Here is a 25283-nt window from a genome sequence, read left to right on the forward strand (position 1 = left end):
TAAATTGTAAATATGTATTTATTATTTCGAAGATAACCGTCGTTGCAACGTGATTAGTGAATATAACATCGATAGGCTGGCATGAATAGTAGCTCCTTTTGAAGCACAAACTGCATCCAAGAATATATCATGGCTGACCCGGTTTGATGAGGCCTGTTTTTGATAATAATTAATTACTATTTTTATTTCCGTGTTCATAATGTTTACGGGCGCCATGCTGGAAATAGTCCGTTTCCCACAATGCTAAGCGCGCATTTACAGCGTTGACACATTGGGTCTATACCGGGAAAAACCACGCGCCAGTTTTGGCGCCTGACGTCATCCCGCCGAAATTTTCATTGGCCAATTCATATGTAAACGTCATTGTATTCGCAAAAAAAGCGGTAAACTTTAAAAGCCAGACATTAAGGGCAAAGCGCGAAAGTAAAATGTCTCGGATATTGGGAAAAAAAACGCGCGTGTTAGTCAGTTAAATAGTTAGATAGTTACTTATTTTGTTTAAAGTTCATAAATTTATATTGAAAAGTGTAAGGCAATAATAACTTAAACGGACTAATTGCAAGATCTTCCACAAAGTGACCAACGGACTGTCAGATACTAACGGTAAGAAAACATGCAGTTTATTGTCAATATTAACAAAAATCTGCGCAGATTTATTGGCTTTGCGTAAATCCCCTTTTCGCACTGCTTTCAGAAACTTGTGTTTACAATCACACTCGCATATGGAAATATCATGAATATTATTGACATGAACGCCATCTTCAGTATTTAACATGTTTAATGAACTTTACTCAGTGCAAGAGATAAGGGTCGTTTTTACGATTTGAATTTTACAGAAAACTTTTGAAATGAAAAATATTCGTACAAACAACGATTATGTAAAAACAAAACAGATTCTAATCAGTTAATAAATATCCGCGCGTCCGGCAGTGGACGCATTGCTGAAAGGAATCCGTTAACGCATACGTTAATCACGATAAGTACGAGTCAAAAGTGTACCGATGTACGCCGAGTTAAACCGAATGACTCAATGAGGCTTCAATAATGCAACAAGTCTTTTGATTGGCTCTAGTTGAGCCCCAGCTGTATAAGAACCAATAAGAATCAACCTTTTGAATAAAGTGTGTTATGATATTTTCTTGAGTCCCCGGATGAAAATCTGATGCAAATGTATCTGTTGTTCATAAATATTCCTTTAAAAGTCATGTACATATGCATCAATATAGCTAAAGATTTTTTTTCCCTCGCCTATTCAACTATTTTTTTTAAAAATCCGTTGACCAACAAATCAATTTGGAGTGGCCTAGGTGCAAAGTGAATAAATTCCCTTTTCTTCCCGAATTTTCAAGTTCTGTCCCCTTAAACTACAAAACATATCTTTTCTATAATTCCATATGGTACTATACATTGTTTATTCTAGGGGTACGGATCCATACTTATAGCCAAAACCACTAGAGTTTTGCTATTGGTACGGACCTCCCGTTTTCACATATTATATGCCCTTATTCATAGTTAAATTGTTCCACACGTATGTTAGATTAATAACAAAAGTATTTACCTTCATTTTAAATCAAATGCAATTTATCCGCTCGGCAGGACTCGTTTGTTTACATTGTTCAGGTCAGCATTAATAACCGAGGAACACCGGTTATGGTATAATTTATAACTGCTTCTGTACAAAGTGAAAGCGTTGTCGTCTCGCGGATGAAGAGCGTTCAGTTATAGTCTGACATAGTGACCATATGAGGTGCAATATAATAATCATTCCAAGTATTTTTTTAAATGAATAATTGCACTTATGTTAGACTACATCCAGGCCACACCATGTGGAAGCGCTCTTGTCCATGGCCCTTAATTTTGAAAAAAAAAGTCTGAAAATCAAGAAAGTGTTATAGTATAGTAGTGGTTTTAACGAACTGACTAACCAACTTTCCTGGATAAATACAGCTAGGGCTGTTGTCTATACGTGCAGATTTAAAAGGTTAAAATTTATTTCATATACCATTTCAGCGAAGTTGTAATTAAAAGCTACAAACTTTTTTTAAAGCTTGGCTTATTTGAACTTGCATTTTGCATGCATCTCGGTAGGGATACAAACATTAGCACACTGGGGGTGTTTACTTCAAAGTTAATACATACACGAGTGAATATGTATTTTTATATCACATTTATTAATATATTATACTGGGACAGTATAATAACACTCATAAGTTTGTTTACATTTTAATGGAAAATCAACACTCAACCGTCAATACTTTTATTTCTGACACAACGTCGTACTATTTTTAATATCACAAACCTCTGTGATTAAACAAAATTTAATTATATGTATGTGTATTACGATTGAATGAAACCTATATATTATTAATATTAGCAACCCCAGCAGATCTTATCTTATCAGTGAAAGATCTAAGAAAATCAGCTAATCTGCATAGTGGTTCCATTGCAAGTTATTTTTATAAAGTATCTTAAATAAAATCAAAATAATATAAATGCAGATTGAAAGAAAAATAAATTCTCTTTAATATATCATAAATTTTAATAATATTTAGTTTATATTCGCTGCTTAACAATCTATATTGGATTCAAGTACAACGTCTGTGCAAAGACCTATCAATATACATATATTGTATATTGATAGGTATTTGGTCTGTGTCCCATTTCCTTTGTTTACTGCATTTTCGAGTACCTGCGCTGACACCCGGTTGTTTACAACACATTTGCGACCTGACAAGGTCATTTGAATGGGAGCCAGACAACTCGCCCCAAAGCCAACTCGCCCCAGGACAAGTCGCCCCGAAAATCTGGACAAGTCGCCCCAAATATGTTGGACAACTCGCCCCAATCGAAAGACAACTCGCCCCAATTTTGTTTCTTATATATAGTATTATAGAAATTTTGTTCATATAAAATTTGTTAAGTTTAATGTATTAATATTCGTGATTATTGTTTTTAGGAAATGTAGTTGTATGATGTTTTTTTTTTCATTTCATATTGTTAAAACTTTGTAATTCAATAATTGTTTACATACCGGATTGCTTTTAGTAATAAATTGTTATTAGCTTTTTTATGATTGGGTTTATTAAAATAAGCCCCATTTAGTTCGTCTTGTTTTGAAAACGTGTGAAATGTTAAACGTTTATTTTGACGGCATGCTTTCATTTTCAGTTCAAAGATTGTTTAATGAGACATTTTGTATGATAGTTTGGTTTAATTAAAGAATAATGGAATGTCTTTGTGTTAGTTATGTTTTGAAAACGTGTGAATTTACGAAAATTAATTAAGCCGGCATGCTTTCATTGTCTGGTCAAAGATTGATTAATAAGACAAACGGTATGACAGTTTGGCGTGATTAAAGAATAAATAAGGTAACACGCTTAACCAGACAACAATGCTGTTTGCAAAGTAATTATAAGGGCTGACTATATATAAAGAGGGTATCTGAATGAGCCCAAAGTATGTGTTTTGTTTGTGTCGGACAATACTATTTGTGACTTGGAATACGATTGCTATATAGTTGTGTGGGTTTCAGTGCATCTGCCATGTGTTCAAACATATATGTGCTTATTTGATGTCGGATACAATAATTTTCTAGTGTTAGTTAGTTTTGTGTTTGTGTTTCTGCAATGGCAGAAGTGGCAAATTGTATACATTGTGGAAAGACAGTTGGGCAGAGGCAACGTGCTGTTTCTTGCGATGCCTGCGAGCGATGGCAACACATAGGCTGTGATTCTGGTAAGTAAACTTATAATATAATTATTTGTTGTGTCTTACATTTTTTAGGTCAGGCAGCTTTTGTTTCCCCATAAATAATGAATCTAAATTGTTGGATACTTGCATATTATCGGGTAATCAACCAATGTCCGTTAATCCGGTGACACATAACAGATGTGTTTTACGACCTGATAACGATCATAAAACTTTTCAGATAAATGTCAGAAGTCACTGGACCGTTATCTTTGCGTTATTTGGGTGATGTATACCGCTTTAAACTATTGCTCATGGTGTAATATTGAATGTGTTTACAGTTTTTTTTACTTGTCAGTACAAATATATTTTAAACGTTTGTATAAATCCTTAGTATTGAACATTACTATCTGCTGAAATGATTGAATATTATGATAAAATGTGCATTTTATATTTATGATAAGAATTTACATTAACCTTTTATTTAATATCCTTCATGTATATACATAAGTCGCATATTTTAAAAATAATTACTTTGTCAAAAAAGGCGTGAAAACTCGACACCAAATAAAGAAATATCGTATTGTTTGTTAAGTGTATGTGCTTGACATATTTTTAAAACAGCATTTTGTTGTGGTAATTCTGACGCTATTGGTTATTGAGATATCGCTGTTAATTGACAAAAAGCCGTTCAGTTTGACATGTAAGGTTCGTTTGTCGGGATATGCTAAACTTTAAATTGAAACAGAACCAACATATTATCAAATAAGACGAATGCTACCACCAATAATGTTTATTAATATTTTTTCATAATTGATTGAGTTATTGTAAATATCGTACTCTATGTTGGCCTCTTCTTATTGAAAATGCGTGTATACTGCCAGTGTCATGCGAATATGAATCTTATTTCTTAATATCCACCTTCACACTTTATTATCGCCTCTAATTAAACTATCTCTATTTAAAGAACATATTACTGCGAACTTAATAGTGCCCCATTATAATACCATTCTAGCTACCGCTACCGTAGATCATATTTCAGTAAATAAGATTACTTCGGAATTATAAAATTTCGTATGCTGTGATTAGAAGATATAGAAATTTATTAACTGTACTGTGATATCCACATAAAATAATGACTTTACCTGTATTGCTAGGAATTTTACGCGTTTATAAATGCACAGAATACCTAGTGTATAACATTATTTATCGAGCGGACAGATGCATTAATCTGCGCTGGACCGCGCGTTGGGTATTTACTGTTTAGTAACATCTTAATACCATCATTTTTAAACTGATAACGGAATAATAAAAAAAATCGTTAAGACAGACAGACACACAATTTGATTGTCGAATACAATCAGTACATAGCCATATAAACATTATACATATTTCAATTAAAAAGCATGTCAAGGAAATGTGATTCATAGAATTTAGTTTACTTACGGAGAATGTTCTTAACATATTCGATGCGAGTTTAATATATGAGATCTAACTTTTAATAAACAATTATATATTAAGTTAATTATTATATATGAGATCTAACTTTTAATAAACAATTATATATTACGTTAATTATTATTACTATTGATAAATAACATTTAAGCTTTCCTATAAAAAGAACATTTAACATTTAAGGATTCTTATTTAAAGATACTGTGTACGTGCTTGAATTAAATCTTTTTCTGTATTAAAATGTTCTAATAAAGTATAAATTTCAGATTTGGCACGAATCTTTGTATATTGATAGATCTTCTATTAACCCCGGTAGTGTTTATTACCAATTATTGTCAATTAGTGTAAATTATAACATCAATCAATATGTGTCATAAATAGGGCGTACCCGAGATACAAACATGAGCCGATGTTGTCTACAACAATAACGATTGCCACACTTTACCTTTAATTGAGAATTACAGACGTGTTAATCAATAAGTGTTTTCTATCAATTACTGTAATAGATAACATCAAACAGTAGGTGTCATACATATGGTGTACCCGAGATGTAAACATACAAGTCAGAAACGCGAGTCTTACACCCATATTGGCATTTTAAAATATACTTTTGACTGCTTAACTCTAATAACATGTATAACATATAAATAAAAATGTGTCCTTTAAAGATACGTTTACACATGTGTATAATTGTTATAAAATATTCATCCCATATTGTGAAAGTTACTGTGTGTTTGTAATGTTTTACCATTATTATATTTTTTAAATGTTTGATAATATTCATCATTTACGGACCAAATGCCTGCCTGAAAGTTGCTAGATTTAATTGAAATAAATTATTGCTCATTTGTTGTTTTTTTCTTCTGATTGTTAGAAATGTTTCAACCATTGTGTTTAAAAGCTTGTTTCTGTGTGAAAGTTTGTGTTTAATTATTACGGATGTTTGAAATGTTTGATAATATTCATCATGGCTCATTACAACCTGTGTTTGTAATGTTTTAAAAGTATTAAAGATGTTGGAAATGTTTGAAAATATTTTGTGAAAGTTTGTGTTAATTATTACGGATGTTTGAAATGTTTGATATTATTCATCAAGGCTCATAACAAACTGTGTTTTAAAATTATTTTTAAAATGAGTTAATAAATGGAAATGTTTGATAATATTTTGAATTGTCTTTTCATTCATAAATCTGTGTTATTTATTTCATTTAATATGCTAAAATTGATGCTTTGTATGTTTTCAATAAAAACAAATGTTAGTATCGTGAGTCTGTAATTGTTATAAATTATGAATAAAATTATGAATATAACACATTTCTATTTTTATTTTTTTCCCCATGTATTATTCGTTTTGTGTATTCAGCATTCCTTTTAAAGTCAAAAATGTTATTTAATACATTTTTTTCACAAAGAGTATTATATATATGACAAAATATTTTGTTGCACGCTGTCATTTAATTTGGGGCGAGTTGTCTTTTATTTGGGGCGAGTTGTCTTTCGATTGGGGCGAGTTGTCCAATATATTTGGGGCGACTTGTCCAGATTTTCGGGGCGACTTGTCCTGGGGCGAGTTGGCTTTGGGGCGAGTTGTCTGGTAACCATTTGAATATTAATGATCTTGATATATTTATGTTCACCAATGAAAAACGTTTCCGATGATATTCGCGAAATTGTGCTATGTTAATTCTACGCGACGAAAAGTAGTCCAAAAGTCTATGAAAGTTTCTTCAACATATAATGGTTTTTTTATTATTTTGCATTGAAAAATCACAAAAAAATAGCTCTGATCTTTCTTTTGGTACCAGAATTATAAATTGGAAACGATATAAAGTACGTCGCATTTAACATTAAAAAGCACGTGTTTGGGAATTTTCATCGAAATAACGGCGCCATATTGGAAAATTCGATTAAGCTGGTAGCGTGATCGATAACCGTGATTTCTTCAACAATTACTTCATATAAACCTAGAAAAACGATAGCAATCAAATTGTAAGTTATTTTAATTATGTTATTTTGTATGTTGATTTCCCTTTATTCATTACAAGACAGACTATCAAATTTCATTCAGATTGGTCGTGTGGAAATTCGTACTGAGTTTCAACAGTCTGCTGTCAAAATGCCTCTATTTATTGCATTTATGTTGCAATATACGTAAAACCAAATGCAAATGAACACAACCGAAGTACTTAAATGTGTTTCTAAGTATATATTAAATGTCAAATGACCAATAGTTGTAATGTTTAATGCATATGAAATACTTCATTTACTTTGTTCATATCGAACTCAGTACGTTCGTACCATTGACTGGCATTTTGTTTTTGATCTCATTTATTTGTTTTTTAATTTAATTTGTTGTAGAAAATATTAAAAACCAACAACGTTAATCGTTATTTTAAATAATTTCTTGTTACAGTTGGATTTAATTGTGTTTTTTTTAATACATTCAGAATCTGTAATGATTACAGTGTTTTTATGTTGTAGTATTTGTAGCAATAACCACTGATTTTGAAAATTGACATAAACCCAGTAAAATTATACATTTTCTGATAGATATTAGTAAACCATTTCCAAATATGTATGGTTTGTCTATCTTACATTGTCTAAAGTAATGTTAGTGAATGCGGAAACATTGAAAAATCCCATGTGTAAAAATTGTCATTTTTCATTTTTTCAAAATAGTCAACCTGGGTGTATAATTTGTTTAAAATAATGATTTAAGAACACATTTTTTATCCAAACTTTTAATAATTCATTACAGATACATTTCAGCTATGTTAGATGTCCTTGCAATTGGATGGTCCGGCAGGATTCTGGTCTGAAACACGTTACCCCCCACCAACCCAGGACCCAAAAATTCCTGAAATAGACAATAAAAAGTTGATTTTTCTAAATTGCAAATGTGCATGTGATTCAATATCACAGTTGAAATAATGTACAACAAAACAAGAATAAATGTTGAAAAAACAAAAACTTATTTGGTTAGTATTTAAAAAAAAAACATTATCCAAAACATGTACAACTGCCCCACCCGCCCAATACAAATGTGATACAACCTGGTATTTAAGAACATTTTCTAAGTAATATTATTTCTCTTAAACAAAATTTTATTTATGAACTAGCAGTTAAATTGAACAGAAAAAACACTTACGGTTGAATATGCAGCCAGTAATCTGAATTCTTATCCAAAATTCTGATATGTCGGTTGATTAGGAATGGCAGCACCAGGAATTCTGAAAGATCGACAATGCATTGCTAAATTAAATCTTATATACTTGTGTAAGATGAAACAGAAACACTATTTGTTAGAATAGTTTAACACACACCTATTCAAAAAAAGATAAACATATAATAAAATAATTAAAAAAATATTATAATAATTACTGTAAGAAGTTTCGAACTCATAATAGGCGAATGTATGTAACAGCTCAATATCTTTAAACAACTTCTTGGATTTAGTAAATCATTGTCGATACATTAATTAAGAGCTTGTTTTCTTCATGAAAGGAACTCCAAAGATGCTGAAATATAATAGTGCACTGCATGCAAATATTAATTAAGTGATACTGACAAACTGAAAGAACAGAACATTTAACCGCAAATGTTTTCTACAAGCTTTTACTGATTCAATGTTTCTTTTTTCAAAGTTTGCTAAAAAATCATGCTGAGATAAAAATTAGCCAATTGTAAGGGCATTTAATATTTCATCCATTTAAGTCATCTTTTTAATGTAGCGCCATATGATGAAATAACTGGAATTCCTTTGCCAACTGAAGTAATTTCCAATTTAATTTTAATAGTAATATTAAAATTAATAATAAGATGCAGTCACACATACTGTTTGTCAAAAAGGCTGTTTAACAACTGATCTTTCACTGGAATATTCCTGTCAACCAAAAGGTGAAGGTGGTTGTGTCTCGTCAGAGTCCTATATCTATGCAAATGAACAGACACATACATATTTTTGTCATCATACTTACAAAGTACATTTCCAACAATAATATTATTTCTTACAGTAGGGGCATGTGTATATTCTGTATTATTAAATAATTAAGTTTAAATTCAGGATATAATTGTTAACCATCAAATTCAATGTCTTCAACATGCAACTGCTTAAAATGTTACTTACCACAATGTAACTGTGCTCATGTATTTGTGAAATCCCATCATAATCACTGTCCAATAGATCTTTGTCAGTCATGTTCTCTATAAAATAAAAAAGTAAATAAAATAGAATTTCAATACCGGTATGCACAAAACCTGTGACACATAATAACCGAGTCTTAGCATTGCATCCTCAATTTTGCAAAGGTTAATTCTAGAACCTAACCTTTATATATAATAATATCCATTTATTTTTTGTATATTAATCATGTAAATGAAATAAGAACTGAAATTAATTATAGCAGTTTTAACACGTTAACAAAACTAATAATGAGATGGTGTGTGAATTATAATGCTCCCTAAATGTATAATCAACTTAAAACTAATAACGTAACTTAGCTTTTAAGTTTATGATTATGATCAATCACAGAAGTTACATTTTACATTTGTTACAAATGAAGACAAGTCTGGTACGACATGGCGCGGGTACGATCTGGAACAGATTTTCTTTGACATAATTAACACAATAATTTAGGTGATTTAAGTGAATTCATACCTGCATCGATACCAAATGAGACGATTTCTCTTCCTGCCGAACAAATACTGTGTTTATCGTACGGATATCCGTAAAACTGCTCAAAAGATCGCTCACGAATTCACCGTAACAGCAATGTAATAATTCCGCGTAAAGGGGAGTAACTCTACTGCACAGGAATAGTGGTGTTGGAAATAAATAAATATATATTATTTCACGCGCATATACCTGATTCAAATGGTTAGAATTTATTAAAAAACACAATAATTGATTTATTAAAAGCTAAATTTCAAGTGAATCTGCCTTCTTTCTGCAAAATATTGGCCTTCGAATTTTTTACTTTCACTTTTGAGCAATGATTTTTTATTTTCCGGTCATGGCAAGGTCAGATACTGCTTATTTGGACATATCTCCTCCCACATATGCAAATTTTTCATTTGGATTACTTCTTTCATGCTCGTAGTGAAGCGTTAAAAACACCCCACATTTTTCGGTCAACTTTTTGCCTGAACACCGATTGCGCAATAATTTGCATAGCAGGTGCGTGGTTATTGCTAGTATTTGTAACTGATAATTTGTGGTTAAGGATTGAGACAAATTATGGTTAACATTGAAGGATTTTATTTTTAACAAATCGTTCTATTTTATATTTTATAATAAAATGCATCTTACATTGTTATTGAAAATCTCAAGTAAATGATAATTCTTACTCTGCACTGAGTCATGCCGTGTCTGAACTACAAAACATATATGATATGAGCCTTGCTCTGTTAAAAGGGCTTAAAGTGTCTTCCCAGATAAGACCGTGAAGTCCGCAGCAGGGACGACTCTTCCATCTAAACTCGATTTTTGATAAGAAGAAACTTTCTTTTAACGAAAAATATCATAAAGGCGGAAAGTGTCGCCCATGATTAGCCTGCGGAAAACACAACGAATCTTACAATCAACGTGTTATTAGGTTGACGCTACATAATGTAACGTTCAAACACTTGCAGGGGTTAACATAAGAAATTGACACTCACTTGCCCGGGGGGCAAGTTACTTTGAACATCTACTTGCCCTCATTAAAAACTGGTTGCCCTATTTTGAAGTCAATTTTTTATTGTCATTTCATCTTTAAAGCATTGATTCACATGCATTATAATTCTAGATTTAATTTCAGCTATATTCAATTTATCAACGATAAAATACTAATCGTTTTTATAATATAAAGTTGTCAACAAAACAAAATCTGGACAGTTTTATTTCATTGAATAGTCACTATTGAATACAATACATATGAAAAGTTTATAACTATTAAAATTTTAAAACGATATACTTGTCACTATATCTATACAAGTTATGGCATAGATTAAAAGGGGGGAGGGTTTAAAATAGTACTGTCAAAATGATTGTTCAGAGATTGAAAATCATCATGATGTCTTTAATGAAGAGTTTCTCACTATTTTGAACTGTGAATATGTAACATACAAGTTATTCACAGTTTACGCTTTCGTGATTCATTTTCATATACAGTCGAAACTGACCTAACGGCCACCTGAATTTACCGGTCACCTGCAGACAACGGTCAGTCTGGAATCCCCCCGACGAAAAACACTCTATACTACACTTGAATTTAGCGGCCACCTGACCATAACGGCCAACGGCCACTATATTCCACTCCGAAATTCATGTTTGACCTGAAATCAACGGTCACGAGTCAGTCGTCTCGAGTCGCGAAAATTAAAAACACAGCAGATTATTTGTCCGTCTATTTTGCGTTTAAAGCGTCTGAAAGCAGTAATTGTCTATGATATTATAAAAGCGGCCAGCTGCGAGTAAACAAATTATAAGGTGTTGAGAAGGTTTCTTTTCCAGGGCTAATTGTGGGGGTATCTTCAAAAGAAAATATGTCAGAGTTTATGACTTGTTAAAAGTATTTATTGCTAAATTAAATGACCGCTATTTCTTTGAATTAGAATGGTACAATTACACAGTACTATCGGTTTATGACACCGAATCCGCTTTTTATACGCCCGTATAAAATACGGGACATATTATGTGAAACCCCTTGGCGGCGGGCGGCGGGCGGAAGGCATCACTTTGTCCGGACTCTAATTCAAATTGTATTCATCCGATCTTCACCAAACTTGGTCAGCAGTTGCATCTAGTTGATATCTAGGCCAAGTTCGAATATGGGTCATGCCGGGTCAAAAACTAGGTCATAGGGTCAATAAGTGCATTTTCAAAGGGGCCACTTTGTCCGGACTGTATTTCAAATTGTATTCATCCGATCTTCACCAAACTTGGTCAGCAGTTGCATCTAGTTGATATATAGGCCAAGTTCGAATATGGGTCATGCCGGGTCAAAAACTAGGTCATAGGGTCAATTAGTGCATTTTCAACGGCGCCACTTTGTCCGGACTCTAATTCAAATAGTTTTCATCCGATCTTCACCAAACTTGCTCAGAAGTTGAGTCTAGACAATATCTAGGCCAAGTTGGAATATGGGTCATGCCGGGTCAAAAACTAGGTCATGGGGTCACTTAGTGCATTTCAAGGATTTCATGGTGTCCGCTCTCTAAATGAATTAGTTTTCACCCGATCTTCACCAAATTTGGTCAAAAGTTGTGTCTATATGATATGTAGCTCAGGGTTAAATATGGGTCATGCCGGGTCAAAAACTAGGTCACGAGGTTACTTAGTGCATTTCAAGCATTTAGCATGGTGTCCGCTCTCTAATTGAAGTAGTTTTCATCTGATCTTCACCTAATTTGGTTACAAGTTGTGTCTAGATGATATGTAGGTCAAGTTGGAATATGGGTCATGCCCGGTCAAAAACGAGGTCACATGGTGCATTTAAAGCATTTAGCATGGTGTCCGCTCTCTAATTGAAGTAGTTTTCATCTGATCTTCACCAAATTTAGTCAGATGTTACATCTAAATGATATCTAGGTCAAGTTCAAATATGGGTCATGCCAAGTCAATAACTAGGTCTTGAGGTCACTTAGTGCATTTCAAGCATTGAGCATGGTGTCCAAAACCTTCGAACGGGCGTATCTTGTGACAGTTTGGCACTCTTGTTAGACTTTTACGGACGTGATGTCAACGGAACGTGACAAGCTTTATTTACTGAATGAATGAGATGCATGAGTAAACAATTATACCAGCGTTGATAAAGTCATTGCTTTAATTTAACAATATGAAATTAAATCAATCTAAAAGATATTATTCTCTATTATTCAATGTACACGCGTAAGTTAATGCTGTTATTATGCTTTGCTAATGCAATGAGTTTTTGTTTTACACTGTATGCAAACGACTGGGTGGGGTAACGAGACTAACGACGTAGTAATACTACCAACTGACCAACCTTCTTAAAATTGTGATCTGAATTCAACGGTCACCTGTGGACAACGGTCACTTTGATCATTTCCCTTGACTGACCGCTGAATTCAGGTTTGACTGTATTTTTTTCCTTTCTTTTTCGGTTGTTTTGGTTTGTTCCTTTGAGTGTTTCGAGTTACTTTTATTAAAAATAGAAAAGATCGGCTGGACGCTACCGTCCGCCATGTTGAAACGTCTGCCGAGTAGAACTTGTTTTGAGCGTTTAGATTGGCTTATACAATGCAAGCGACCAATCAAATCTCGTTTTACTTGTACTTGATAAACAAATATATTGACCCAAAGAAAATAAATAGATACAAGGGGAAAAGTCGAAAAAAAAATACCGCAAGTATGCTAATACGAAACGGACTTGCCTGGCAGACTATCTACTTTGGAAAATCACTTGCCCGCGACGATTTTAACCCGGCACGGGCCGCTTAAAAAAAGCCCTGCACTTGACATCGGCGTGCCTCCAGGCTGGCAGCGCGTTTGTTTAAAGGAAGGTATTTGTGCTAAAGAAAATACAAAAAGACGATTTTATTTCAAATGATAACCCATTATCCTGTGTTATATAGGAAGGCCAACCTGCAGTTATTGAACGCAAGTATATAATTCAGATCTTGTAGAAACGCGTCGGTCATGCCTGTCCAGGGGTTTTTCTGCCTACTTTGGGAAAAGGAGTCTAACCAAATTGGTAATTTTGTATCGACAAAATTGCCCATTTTGGGACTTTTTGTTTCGTGAAACGGCTCATTTTGGGGGGGAAAAATTGAATTAATCATGCTTAACCCTTTCCCCGATAAACTTCTTATCTGATCTGCCACTCCAGGCCAATACCAGTCCTGCTGTTCTGATAACAGTGACTCCATATACAGCTGATAAGCCTGACTACACCATCTCAATAGGGTTATTGGGAAAATAATGGAAAAATTCTCAACTGTTACACCTGTCTTGTTTGGGCTTAATTTTCTCTTAGTTGCTTGCATTTTACATCATTTGTGTCAATGTAAATATTGTAGAGAAATAAATTCTCCCTTCTTATATACATTTTAAGTCTGTATTCTAATAAATAATACGAGGATATAACAAGTAATACAAGCGTATGCGAATGCAACAGGAAATGCAGTGAGAACCCCACCTTAAAATATTGAATTGTATACTGAAACATTCGGCGATTAATCTTTTGAATTGTCTGCATTTTGTTTAATTTCAGACTCCATGCAGTTTAACGATCATAATCTCTGTGCTTTATTACCCAAACTCGTTAGTTTCTGGACACATCAGGGTTCGACATTAACTTTTTTACTGCCAGACCATCGGACCAGTTCCTCTTAAAATGTGCTAGCCCGAATCTGATGTCTACTAGACCATAAATGACAAAGCAAATAAACAGAATTGTGTCGTGTAACTGTTTAATCAGGTTTTATCAGAAAATAATTAGTGAACACAAGAAAGTTATTTTGATGCACAGAGTAAAACATAAAATAGAACTATTTAACAACATAAATTGTTTGTTGTAATTTCACTGTTTATCACCAGTTAAACAAATGATGTCTGTACAGCAAGTGACATTTATTAAACGTTATCAAATTCTGGCCTCTTTGACCGCTGTGCTCCATGCTACCACAGCTCCAAGGCCCTTTCCATCATAATCTGTGTCAGTTTTACCGTCGGATTCTTCTTTATTAACTTATTTGTCGGACGAAAATCCAATCTTGAACAAAGCCATTCTTTAAATTACATTCTCTCGTCTGCTATGCCAAAATGTTTACATTGACAATACCGATTTTCGACAGAAGTCGTAAAAACATGATGTAAAGTTCTACGACACTGCAGAAAATCATTAACTCTTTCAGTGCTGGAACCAAATTTTGAAGGTCTTTGCAAACAGTTTGGATCCAGATGAGACGCCACAGAACGTGGCGTCTCATCTGGATCCAAACTGTTTGCTATTTTGATAGTATTCTTTGAAACAAATTGAAGAAAATGCTAATTTTAGAAATTCAGCAGACCACATTTTAGCAGACTACAAATTTCCCAGCATGCAAAGGGTAAATATTCATGACAACTTTACCAATGGAAACAAGCTATTTCTGCGGGAAGCTCTCCTTCGCGTCTAAAAATAGCGATCAATCATGTGAATGCTCCGCGTTTATTTATATACGCTAGTTTTGTTCTGATGTAAATAATGGATACAATAGTTATTTTACACATTAAAAGAAAAAGGTTTTCGGTTAGTTATAGTTATATGAATCAGTATAGATTTTGTATGTACGACCAGTCGGACAAGCTAGCCCACAGTTTTACTAGCCCGACCACCGATCTTACTAGACAATGTCTGTCGGACGTGCCTTAGTGTCGAACCCTGCACATGTGCTACTGAAAATAGCCACCGCGATTGCGTTTTATGGCCCAGTGTCTAGTATCCAGTGTGTTTTATCCCTAAATGTTAGATAATTAATGCATGATTAATTATTATGTTGGTCAGTACAAAAGGCCTACTGAAAACCGCCGACGGCGTCTTTGTTTTATTGCTCAATCAAGCAGCGATAATATCTTTAGATAAGCACGTGTCGTCTGTCAAAACCATTATTTTATATGTCAGTAAATATATCGAAGTAATTCTCGTAAATGATCTCGGAAATGGGACTTGCTTTAAACATTATCATTACGATATTAATTTTCATAAGATAAATGAGAACCAAACAAACATACACAGACAACATAAAATATAAATAATTATGACAAATTAAATGGAAAAAAAGCGGTTTATTTTCGAAAAATCACTTTTACTTTCTCCCAAATTTCCAGAAAATGACTTGTACATATTGCATAAAATCTAAATATAGATGACGCTGTTAATTGGTCGTTGTAAAAGAATATTCATGAACTGCACACGGCACTTTGTGTGCAATCAGATACAGTACAATAATTGTTGCAATATTTAACGAACTAAAAAATGATAATGATACAGCGTTTATTTTATTCAAGGAAATGTATAAATCATTTGCAAGATACCCCGATACTTAAATGGAAATTCAATACGAAGCTTTTACATTGTTGTCTGCGCTAAGCAGTTTTTGTGTTTAAATAAATACACTCACGCCTATTTTCGCACGCTTTTTGTCCAAACAAAGACTTGGCACGAAAATATCATGGGCATATACATGTATTTATTTCTGGCTACAATTTGTAACAGAACATTAACTGTACACGATGCGCGCACACCACATTAAGTTATTTACGCGTGTTGGACTACCCTTGTACCGATTGGACACCTATTTGATCAGATCTTTAAATATAAACATATGCCGAAATTCATGTGATACTTTAGAAAAATGTCCGATGTTTGTGTTAATGAGTTTTTTAAGCACTTTTGTCGTCAATATCAATCAGAATTTGCATTTAAAAATGGACATTGGGAATATACGGGATTATCGCAGGGCTCAACATTAACTGAAAAACCAACTTGCCCTGCCGGGCAAGTACTTAGAAAATCTACTTGCCCTGAACGTAAAGCTGCTTGCCCAAACATGAAATATCACATTAACTGTAAATCTCATAATTTTTAATAAAGATCAAGATGATACACCACAAAACCTTTTTTATTTTGAACATTTAACAAAATGATTACTGCAATTAAAGTCTAAATTAAATGCTCTTTGTTCTTTTTTGCACTTGCCCGGGCGGACAACTAGATTATAAAATAACTTGCCCGGACCCAACTTTTACTTGCCAGGGGCAATAGGACAACTGTTAATGTTGAGCCCTGTTATCGGGTAATGGATAGACAAGGACAAATTCGCATGTATGCCGTAATCGATAGAGACGGTAATAAATGCATGTATCGGGGAATCGATAGACTCGGGATTACACGCATCTATCGGGGAAAGCGTTAAATAAGTCTGTGGTATAACATTTTTCTTTATATAAACCCATGCAAAACAAACACTGCCCAAACACAAGTTACAGCAACATTTTTGGCCGAGCTAAAATAGAGCCATGGGTATTTCATTTAATTCTTTAATTGTATTAAATGACGATTGAACTACAACTTTCTTACAAGGCTCTGAGCATTCATTTGCAGATTTTGTGATTGACAGCCCTGGCATTACTTCTGTTGCTGTTACATTTTGCTGCGTATCGTCCGAGCCTGTATGTTCAGGGTTACTCGCGGCAGTAATTTCGGAAGATTCTGAGCGTTTCGAAAACATCAATGATGTCGTTACACATCCTTTAGCGTCTATTTTTCGTGTTTTTTAATATTATATTTACTAATGTGCGAAGCCATGATTGAAAATAAGCGTCTACAGATATGGTATAGAATGTGTATTGTGCGGCTCTAAATACTCTTTTGTATAATGCGGAACAGTTCGAACGTCATCGCTGAGAGTAAATGCATCCGGCAAATACACCAAAAAATCTGTGTCACTAAAGGTTTTATTACGTCGCGAAGGAAGGGAAGTCACTCTTTCGATATAAATTATGTTTACTTTTTACGATTTTGGAAGATTATCTATTTTGGAATTGGGAAAAACGCAATCAAAATTCGATTGGGAACGGGTCTGTTTGCTTTGGGAATGCATCCGTTTCCCGGAGGCGCAGACAGTGCTGAAAAACCCCTGCTGTCGGTTGATATTTTAAATTATTTTATGAATAACCTCAGTAATTTTGCGGCGTCGCTTTGCAAAAATGGTAACAACATATTTTATAAAAGTTCATATCAATATCAATATTGAACACATTAACAAAGTAGACATACCGTTGTAATCAGAAATCATTGAACTACTCGAAAAAGTATAAAACTCAAAATCCAAATATTTTACCATAAGGTGGATTTTGTCACATCGCAGTATCATATCACATGTCATGCCAGTATATATATATATATATATATCACTTGACACCTTTGGTTGCGAGCACCGGTTTCACGTGCTTTAAACTGCTTCTTGCCATTTATGCAACTGTATTACTACAACTACTACAACTACTATTACTACTACTACTACAACTACTACTACTTTTACCACTACTTCTACTACTACTACTACTACTACTACTACTATTACTACTAATACTACTACTACTACCACAAATACTACATCTAGTGCTACTTTTAAACCGCGATTATCAAGTATCTACTACTACTTCTACTATTATTACTACTACTACTTCTACTACTACTACTACTACTACTTCTACTACTTCTACTACTAATACTAATACTTTTACTACTACTACTACTACTTCTACTACTTCTACGACTACTACTACTACTACTACTACTACTACTACTACTACTACTTGTTCTACTACTACTACTACTACTACTACTACTACTACTACTACTACTACTACTTCTACTACTACTACTACTACTACTACTACTAGTGCTGCAACAATACGCCAAAAACCGTATTGCAATATATTGTCAGTTCAAAAACCCGTATTGCAATATATCGCAATATATTGCTAACTTGTACCAAAATTATAACTTGCCAATTACCCAATAATCCTATAAATTCCAATTTTAAAGCAAATTCTGGTAAATATTTACTTTAAATGTGCTCAAGAATAATAAGAAACAAAAACATTTGCAAATTTTCTTAAGTATCAAATACATTTTTGCAATTGTTACTATTTAAAGATGTGATGAAATAACGTCCAACCGGGGCGTTTTTCCCACTGAACACGCGTAATTCAGCTGACGTGATGTTCCCGTTTTTATACAACACAAAATACACCCATACTTTCCATGCGACGTTCTACATGTCTGTATAATTTTCGCGCGCTTTTTATTGAGACAAAGGATAAAGCACTTTTTATTTGACGCTATAATTTTTTATTGTCGCGTTAGCATTCAAATTTGGAAGCGTGTTTCCGAAATTCGGATTACAAATAATGCTCAAATCAGAATCGAACGAAACATTTACAGCTGTGCGCAATTAATTCAACGATAATCTGTTCAAAAGCATCGAATGAATGCTCCCATGTAACAACGCTACTCCGTATAATACACTTTTTAGAATGCTTTTTTTACGTAAAAAATAATTTACACTGCTTTGTTTTGTTTACCTTTTTATCATTATTTCGGATGGCTTTTCTGGACGAAATGTGAATGAATTTTTGTAAAATTTTCGTACCGGTATGATGAAAATCATATCGCAATACAATATGCAGATTGCGTATTGCGATATATACCGATATACCGGTATATTGTTGCAGCCCTAACTACTACTACTACTACTTCTACTTCTACTACTACTACTACTACTACTTCCACTACTACTACTATTACTACTTCTTCAACTACTACTTCTACTACTACTACTACTATTACTACTACTACTACTACTACTACTACTACTACTACTTCTACTACTACTACTACTACTACTACTACTACTACTACTACTACTACTACTACTACTACTACTACTACTTCTTCTACTTCTACTACTACTACAACTACACTACTACTAATACTGCTACTACTACTACTACTAGTGATACTTTCAAACCGCGATTATCAAGTATCTAGTACTACTACTACTACTACTACTACTTCTACTATTACTACTACAACAACTACTACTACTACTACTTCTACTACTACTATTGCCACTACTACTACTACTACTACTCCTACTTCTTCTACTACTTCTACTACTACTACTACTACTACTACTACTACTACTACTACTACTACTACTACTACTACTACTACTACTTCTACTACTACTTTTACTACTACTACTATTACTACTACTACTACTACTAGTGGTACTTTCAAACCGCGATTGTCAAGTTTCTACTACTCATACTACTGCTACTACTATTACTACTACTACTATTACTACTACTTCTACTACTTCTACTACTAATACTACTGGAAGCATCAGCAGCATTATAATAATTTTGTTTTTAATTTTAGACATAGTATATTCCCTTTTTTTCTTTTTTATGTATCACTTAGCTGTCAAATTTATTTCAATACACGGCATATACCGTATATACATGTAAACTTGTTTAAGTAGCTACAGATATTGGGACAATTTTAGAAAATAGCACTCACTTTTTACAGCACTGTGACTTAATACTTTATGTTCATCTATTTTCTCGATATATACTAGATTAACGTTTTTACTCAACATTTGATGTATCCACACTGATTTGAGTTCTTTAAAGCCTTGGTAAATTATAATTTAGTTTTACGCTTTTCCACTCAGAAGCAAATTGAAAATGGCTATGTAAAAACTCGCAAACTGTTCAGGTCTTATGCTGTTTGTTGCTTATCAGTATCTAAGGGTTAGAAAGGAAGCCTTTAATACTTGAAACTAGTTAGAAAAGTCTTAAATTAAATTTAACTTTCTGAGGGACTACAGAGGCGTTAAAATACGTATTTAAGTGGTAAAGGGTTAAACTGTTCCTTCAACAAGCATTAAAACTTCAATCAGAGTAATAAGGATGTTCTTATTTTTAGCTCGGCTGTTATCGGCGAAAACCCGAGGTATTGTCATAGCCAGCTCGTCCGCCGTCCGCCGTCGTCGTGCTAAAACCTTAAAATTGGCTCTAAAATCAAAGTTCTTCCACCTACAACTTTGAAACTTCATATGTAGATGTACCTTGATGAGTTCTACACGCCACACACATTTTTGGTTCAATAGGTCAAAGGTCAAGGTTGATGTGACCTCTAAAACAATTCTGACAAGCATTAATTTATTCAAAACTGCACCCGCAGCAGAGCGTTGGCACCCGTTATGCGGTGCTCTTGTCGTATTAAAGTTTCTTTTATTTTTGCAGATCGAGATGTCAAACAACAACCTCTCAGACGGGTCAGATCAAATTTCTCTGAAGTCAAACTGTACCGGTAAGTACCGTGATATATTGCAATTAACCATAGCCTTTTTAAAGTTTATTGGGTAATATCTGGTCAATTATTTTAATGACTTAACCTAATGGCATTTACTTGTCACCTGTCAACAGTTTTGTTCGTTTTCAGACATACCGATAATATCTGATAGTGTCCTAGTGAATGTTTTTTTCTTAGTTATATATTTATGGAGTTTAAAAATAAGAAATTACAATCGTTAACCATTATAAGATAACCTGGTACATGTAATAACAGTCTACCTACCTTGTAGATCAAAGTGTCACTTTATGGTCAAAGAACGAAATTGTTCATAAAACAGAATAAAAATGCCTGTCACAGCCCTAACTTTGTAAAGTATTGATGTATTTAAAAATGACTTGGCATTAATGTTAGCCATCATGAGAAAACATAAGGCATGTAACACCTGTCTTTTTACCTTAAATGTCAAGGCCAAACTTAGAGGTCAAATGTCATATTTGAAAAATTCCTGTCTCAGACATAACTTGTTAAATTATATTGTTGGATTGTAAAATACTTGGTCTAAATGAAAACCATCATAATGTATGTATTGTATGTATAGAATGTGTAGGCATCTGTGTCCTAGCAACACTTAAAAAAAATAAATTCTGAGACGTGTTGTGAATCTTCAGACTTAAAAGAAATATCCACAGTGTGTCACTATGCTGTTATGTGTATGCATAATTCATTAAATTAAACATCAATATACTAGAAGGCATGCTCTTTAAAATGTTTTATAATTGGAAACTGACGATCAAACATTTTTTTGTGTACAAACAACCTCCATTGCTTTCCACTGTTCGATCAACTGAGATATTTACTATTATATTTTTTATCAGTTATTGATCTACTTAACATTCTATTAAAACAAATAATGACAAGTAGAATTTAGTTTAATGAGACACATTTGTTTTTAACTTTTGAAATTATGTTCATTGTAAAACAATATCTGTAGTTATAAACGCTGTTGATAAAAATCGTTAATTGTTGATTGCTATGCAAGTGGATACCAATTGCTTTATTACAGCAAATCAGTTGCCCACACCAAGCGTACCGTCTGCATCTGTCCAAAGATCTGATGGAAAAGCGTTTGACGCAGGACCTTCATTCAGGGGTGTCAATTTTCCGGATTATTCCGGAAATCCGGATTTGAGCCGTCCAGGGTTGATTTTGAGGTGAATGTAAATCCGATGAGTTTGTTTAAGGCGGGTGAGGGTAGGGACAAAATTATTTTAGTGCGGCATCATTTCAGAATGAATATTATAGCATCGTCGGCATTCCGGACATTTGCGCTTGGTACCGATTTTATTTATTGATATCTGATTGGTAAGCGGCTGGCACTGACATGAGCAGGCACTGGCAAAGTAAAGCACTGCAATATCATATTTTAAAACAATATGTTAATCAAATTATATATTGACTGCGTATTTGCTAGGTTACTGGTTTTCATTTTCTGCAGTAAAACGATATGCATATTTTATTTCATTTGCAAATGATGTATCGCGACATGTTTTCGGACAGTCGTTTTCGGATACGCTGGTTTGTTAATTACATTTCGAAGTTCTTAATATCATTTGTTTAGAATGACAAATACACCTGCGGTGTTACGGATGGTTTGGTTAATAATATTTCGCATTGTACTCACCAGAAATTGCACCTAGAAAGACTATAAAAAAAGAACAATAAGCTAGGGCTCGGGGGGTTGGGCCCTCTCTTTCCTTTATCCTACGGCTTAATTTTCCGGATTTCAAATTTGGGCCAATTGACACCCCTGTTCATTACCTGGAGAGGATGCTGAACATGGGGATGAGGGCTTGCCCTGTGCACCTAACATGCTGTATCAGTACCTCTAAGAGCCTGCTTATTTAACTGTTCAAACGATTAATATTTTTCTCAGTAGAGGAAATAAGAATAAATATGTGCACATGACCAAATTGCCCCTCATGTTTTGACAGGTTACAATTTATGTACAATTCCGTTTAATGAACTTATGTATTCAGTCACACTTTACTGTAAATGCGTTAACAAGGTTAACACTTCCATAATAGCATATTCACCATTCTTCTAATGATGGGGTGGATGTATAAAATATTTGAATGACCTTAAAACACAACTTAACACAAGTTGTACATTAATCAGTATGGTGGTATTTGCTAACCCGTGTGTGTTGCTGATTTAAGAGTTAAGGGTTAAGAGTTAGACACAGTTTATTGGCTCTCAGACATCTATAGATAAGCACTTCTATTTCATTCTATATTTTGGTAGATCTGGCATGTAAACCTAGTTGGTATCTCTCTTCAATTGGTAAAGTACTTAAACTGATGGGTTCTTTAACACATTCAGTGTTTAATAATATATTTAATTCTAATCGAATGCAGACATCAGTAAACAAGCATACATTGTACATTTAAAATAGTTTAATACTCATTGATATATACATATGACATTATGAATTATCAGAATTACACAATGAGTAACTATCTACAAGTATGCTTAAATATAACTTTGTCATTGTATGTATTTTGACAGAAATCAGAAGGAAGCCTATCACTTATATATCCGTCTTTTGTTAATTAAAAAAATTGCTTTTTTAAAATCTGACACACAAAAACAGTTTTGTTGGTTATGCATCTTATATGTATCTCTAATGTTATTTATATGAGCATTGAAATGGTTTCTTGTTCATAATTTTTCAGAGAAATATCAAAAGGTACACATGACGAGATCATACAATTTGCTGAAAATACAGAGAAAGAGACAAGAGGGGTGGAAGGAGGAGTTATAAATGATGAAGAAGCTTTTATCAGTTTGAAAGTAATTATTTGTGTACCGCAATTAAAGTATTTTTGAATTTAGAGTAAAAAACAATATTTTACCAATAGTCCTCTTTTGAATGGAATTTTATTATATAATTAATAGCATTTGTATTTTTATTATTAGGAAAGGCGTGGTGAAGATGAGTCAAAACATTCCAGAATAATTGGAAAAGGTTCTTTTGGGACGGTCGAATTACTTCATGTTGGGACAAAGGAAATTGTCAGGAAAAAGGTACATTTACATAAGATTTAAAAAGTAATATTAATAGTAAAAGTAATTATATATTTGTTTTTATGCTATTTGTACATAAACTGAGCACATAGTCAACCGCTTGGGAGATTTTTAAGAAACTTCAAACAAATGATCCTTGAGTGCATTCCTTGTTTCAAAGTTGTTCAAATTGTTTTCGTCCGCTACACAAACATGTTGGTCGTAAGGGGTAAGAATATTTTTAAATAATTAAAAAAAAAAACTCATCAGAAACTGCAAGGTTCAGAGGTATAATATTTGTTATGTAATATTGTATGCTTGACCTCTTCAAATTTTGTTAAAATTATGCCCCAGGGATCAAAACTGGCCTCACTATATGGGTCACATAATTTGTATAGACTTATATAGCAAAATGAATTTCAAATCTAACACAAAGATGTCAAAATCCAGAGGTTTTATATTTGTTATGTGACATCCTTTAACAGACCTGTATTTAGTTTGTTCAAATCTACATCTCGGAAACAACAAGGCCTTTAGATTTGATATGTTTAGTTTGTGAGAATTGTCCCTTACAAAGTTCATTCATATCTTGACCCTGCCAAGCCCCAGGGGTTACAAGTTTTTAGCCCAGGTTCAAGATATGAATGAACTTTGAAAAGGCCAATTACTAATTTTGCTCAAATTATGCTTTAATAGTTTAAACTGGCCATGTCATGGGGGTCACATGGTTAATGAAATTAATTGAACAGTTGTTCGTACCCAAATTTATTTAAATCAAGCCGTTGGCCTTCCCCAATTGATAAGATGTTCTTCAGATTTGCACTGAAAAAATGAATAAAAATTATTTTTAGTTTTTAATTTCCACTGCCTAAACAGTTCACAAAAAAGACAAAAATGTATATTATTATCTTGATTTTATTTGAAATGCCGTATGGTACTGATAGTGGTTGGTAAGCTAAGATTATTACCAATATGCATGCAGCAATTATAGATGACATACCGGTAATTATAGAACTGATTCAGAACCTAAATAACATTAATCAGAATTGTTGAAAAAAACTTTGGAATAAGAAATGTGTTGTTTTTGAGCTCAACTGAGCACAATGTGCTCATGGTGAGCTTTTGTGATCGACTTTTGTCCGTTGTGCGGCGTCAAAATTTGCCTTGTTAACACTGTTGAGTCCACATTTATTGTCCAGTCTTCATGAAATTTGGTCCAAA

The 25283-nt window shown here is 33.4% G+C and overlaps 1 protein-coding gene and 1 long non-coding RNA gene across 5 annotated transcripts in view; one reads left to right on the forward strand and one right to left on the reverse strand.

The window, feature by feature from the left end:
* Positions 1-25283, forward strand: part of LOC127837122 (uncharacterized) — a 72426-nt gene that overhangs the window by 14462 nt on the left and 32681 nt on the right. The window contains exons 2-6 of one of the 3 annotated variants that reach the window (XM_052363955.1): positions 20948-21014; positions 22063-22138; positions 22810-22872; positions 23732-23849; positions 23976-24083. In XM_052363955.1, coding sequence (XP_052219915.1) covers positions 20948-21014; positions 22063-22138; positions 22810-22872; positions 23732-23849; positions 23976-24083 — 432 coding nt within the window. Of the gene's footprint in view, positions 1-6978; positions 7132-20947; positions 21015-22062; positions 22211-22809; positions 22873-23731; positions 23850-23975; positions 24084-25283 lie in introns of those variants that run through there. The other 2 variants (XM_052363956.1, XM_052363954.1) reach the window with 2 other exon arrangements.
* LOC127837125 (uncharacterized) lies at positions 7631-10329 on the reverse strand. Of its 2 annotated transcripts, XR_008029117.1 has the most exons (5): positions 9800-10329; positions 9269-9345; positions 8978-9073; positions 8291-8372; positions 7631-7999 (listed from the first exon to the last, which is right to left on the reverse strand). It is a non-coding gene; the product is annotated as an uncharacterized LOC127837125 (long non-coding RNA). The 2 variants fall into 2 exon arrangements; XR_008029118.1 differs by lacking the exon at positions 8978-9073.

This window comes from Dreissena polymorpha, chromosome 7 (assembly GCF_020536995.1).
Source record: "Dreissena polymorpha isolate Duluth1 chromosome 7, UMN_Dpol_1.0, whole genome shotgun sequence".
Taxonomy (NCBI): domain Eukaryota; kingdom Metazoa; phylum Mollusca; class Bivalvia; order Myida; family Dreissenidae; genus Dreissena; species Dreissena polymorpha.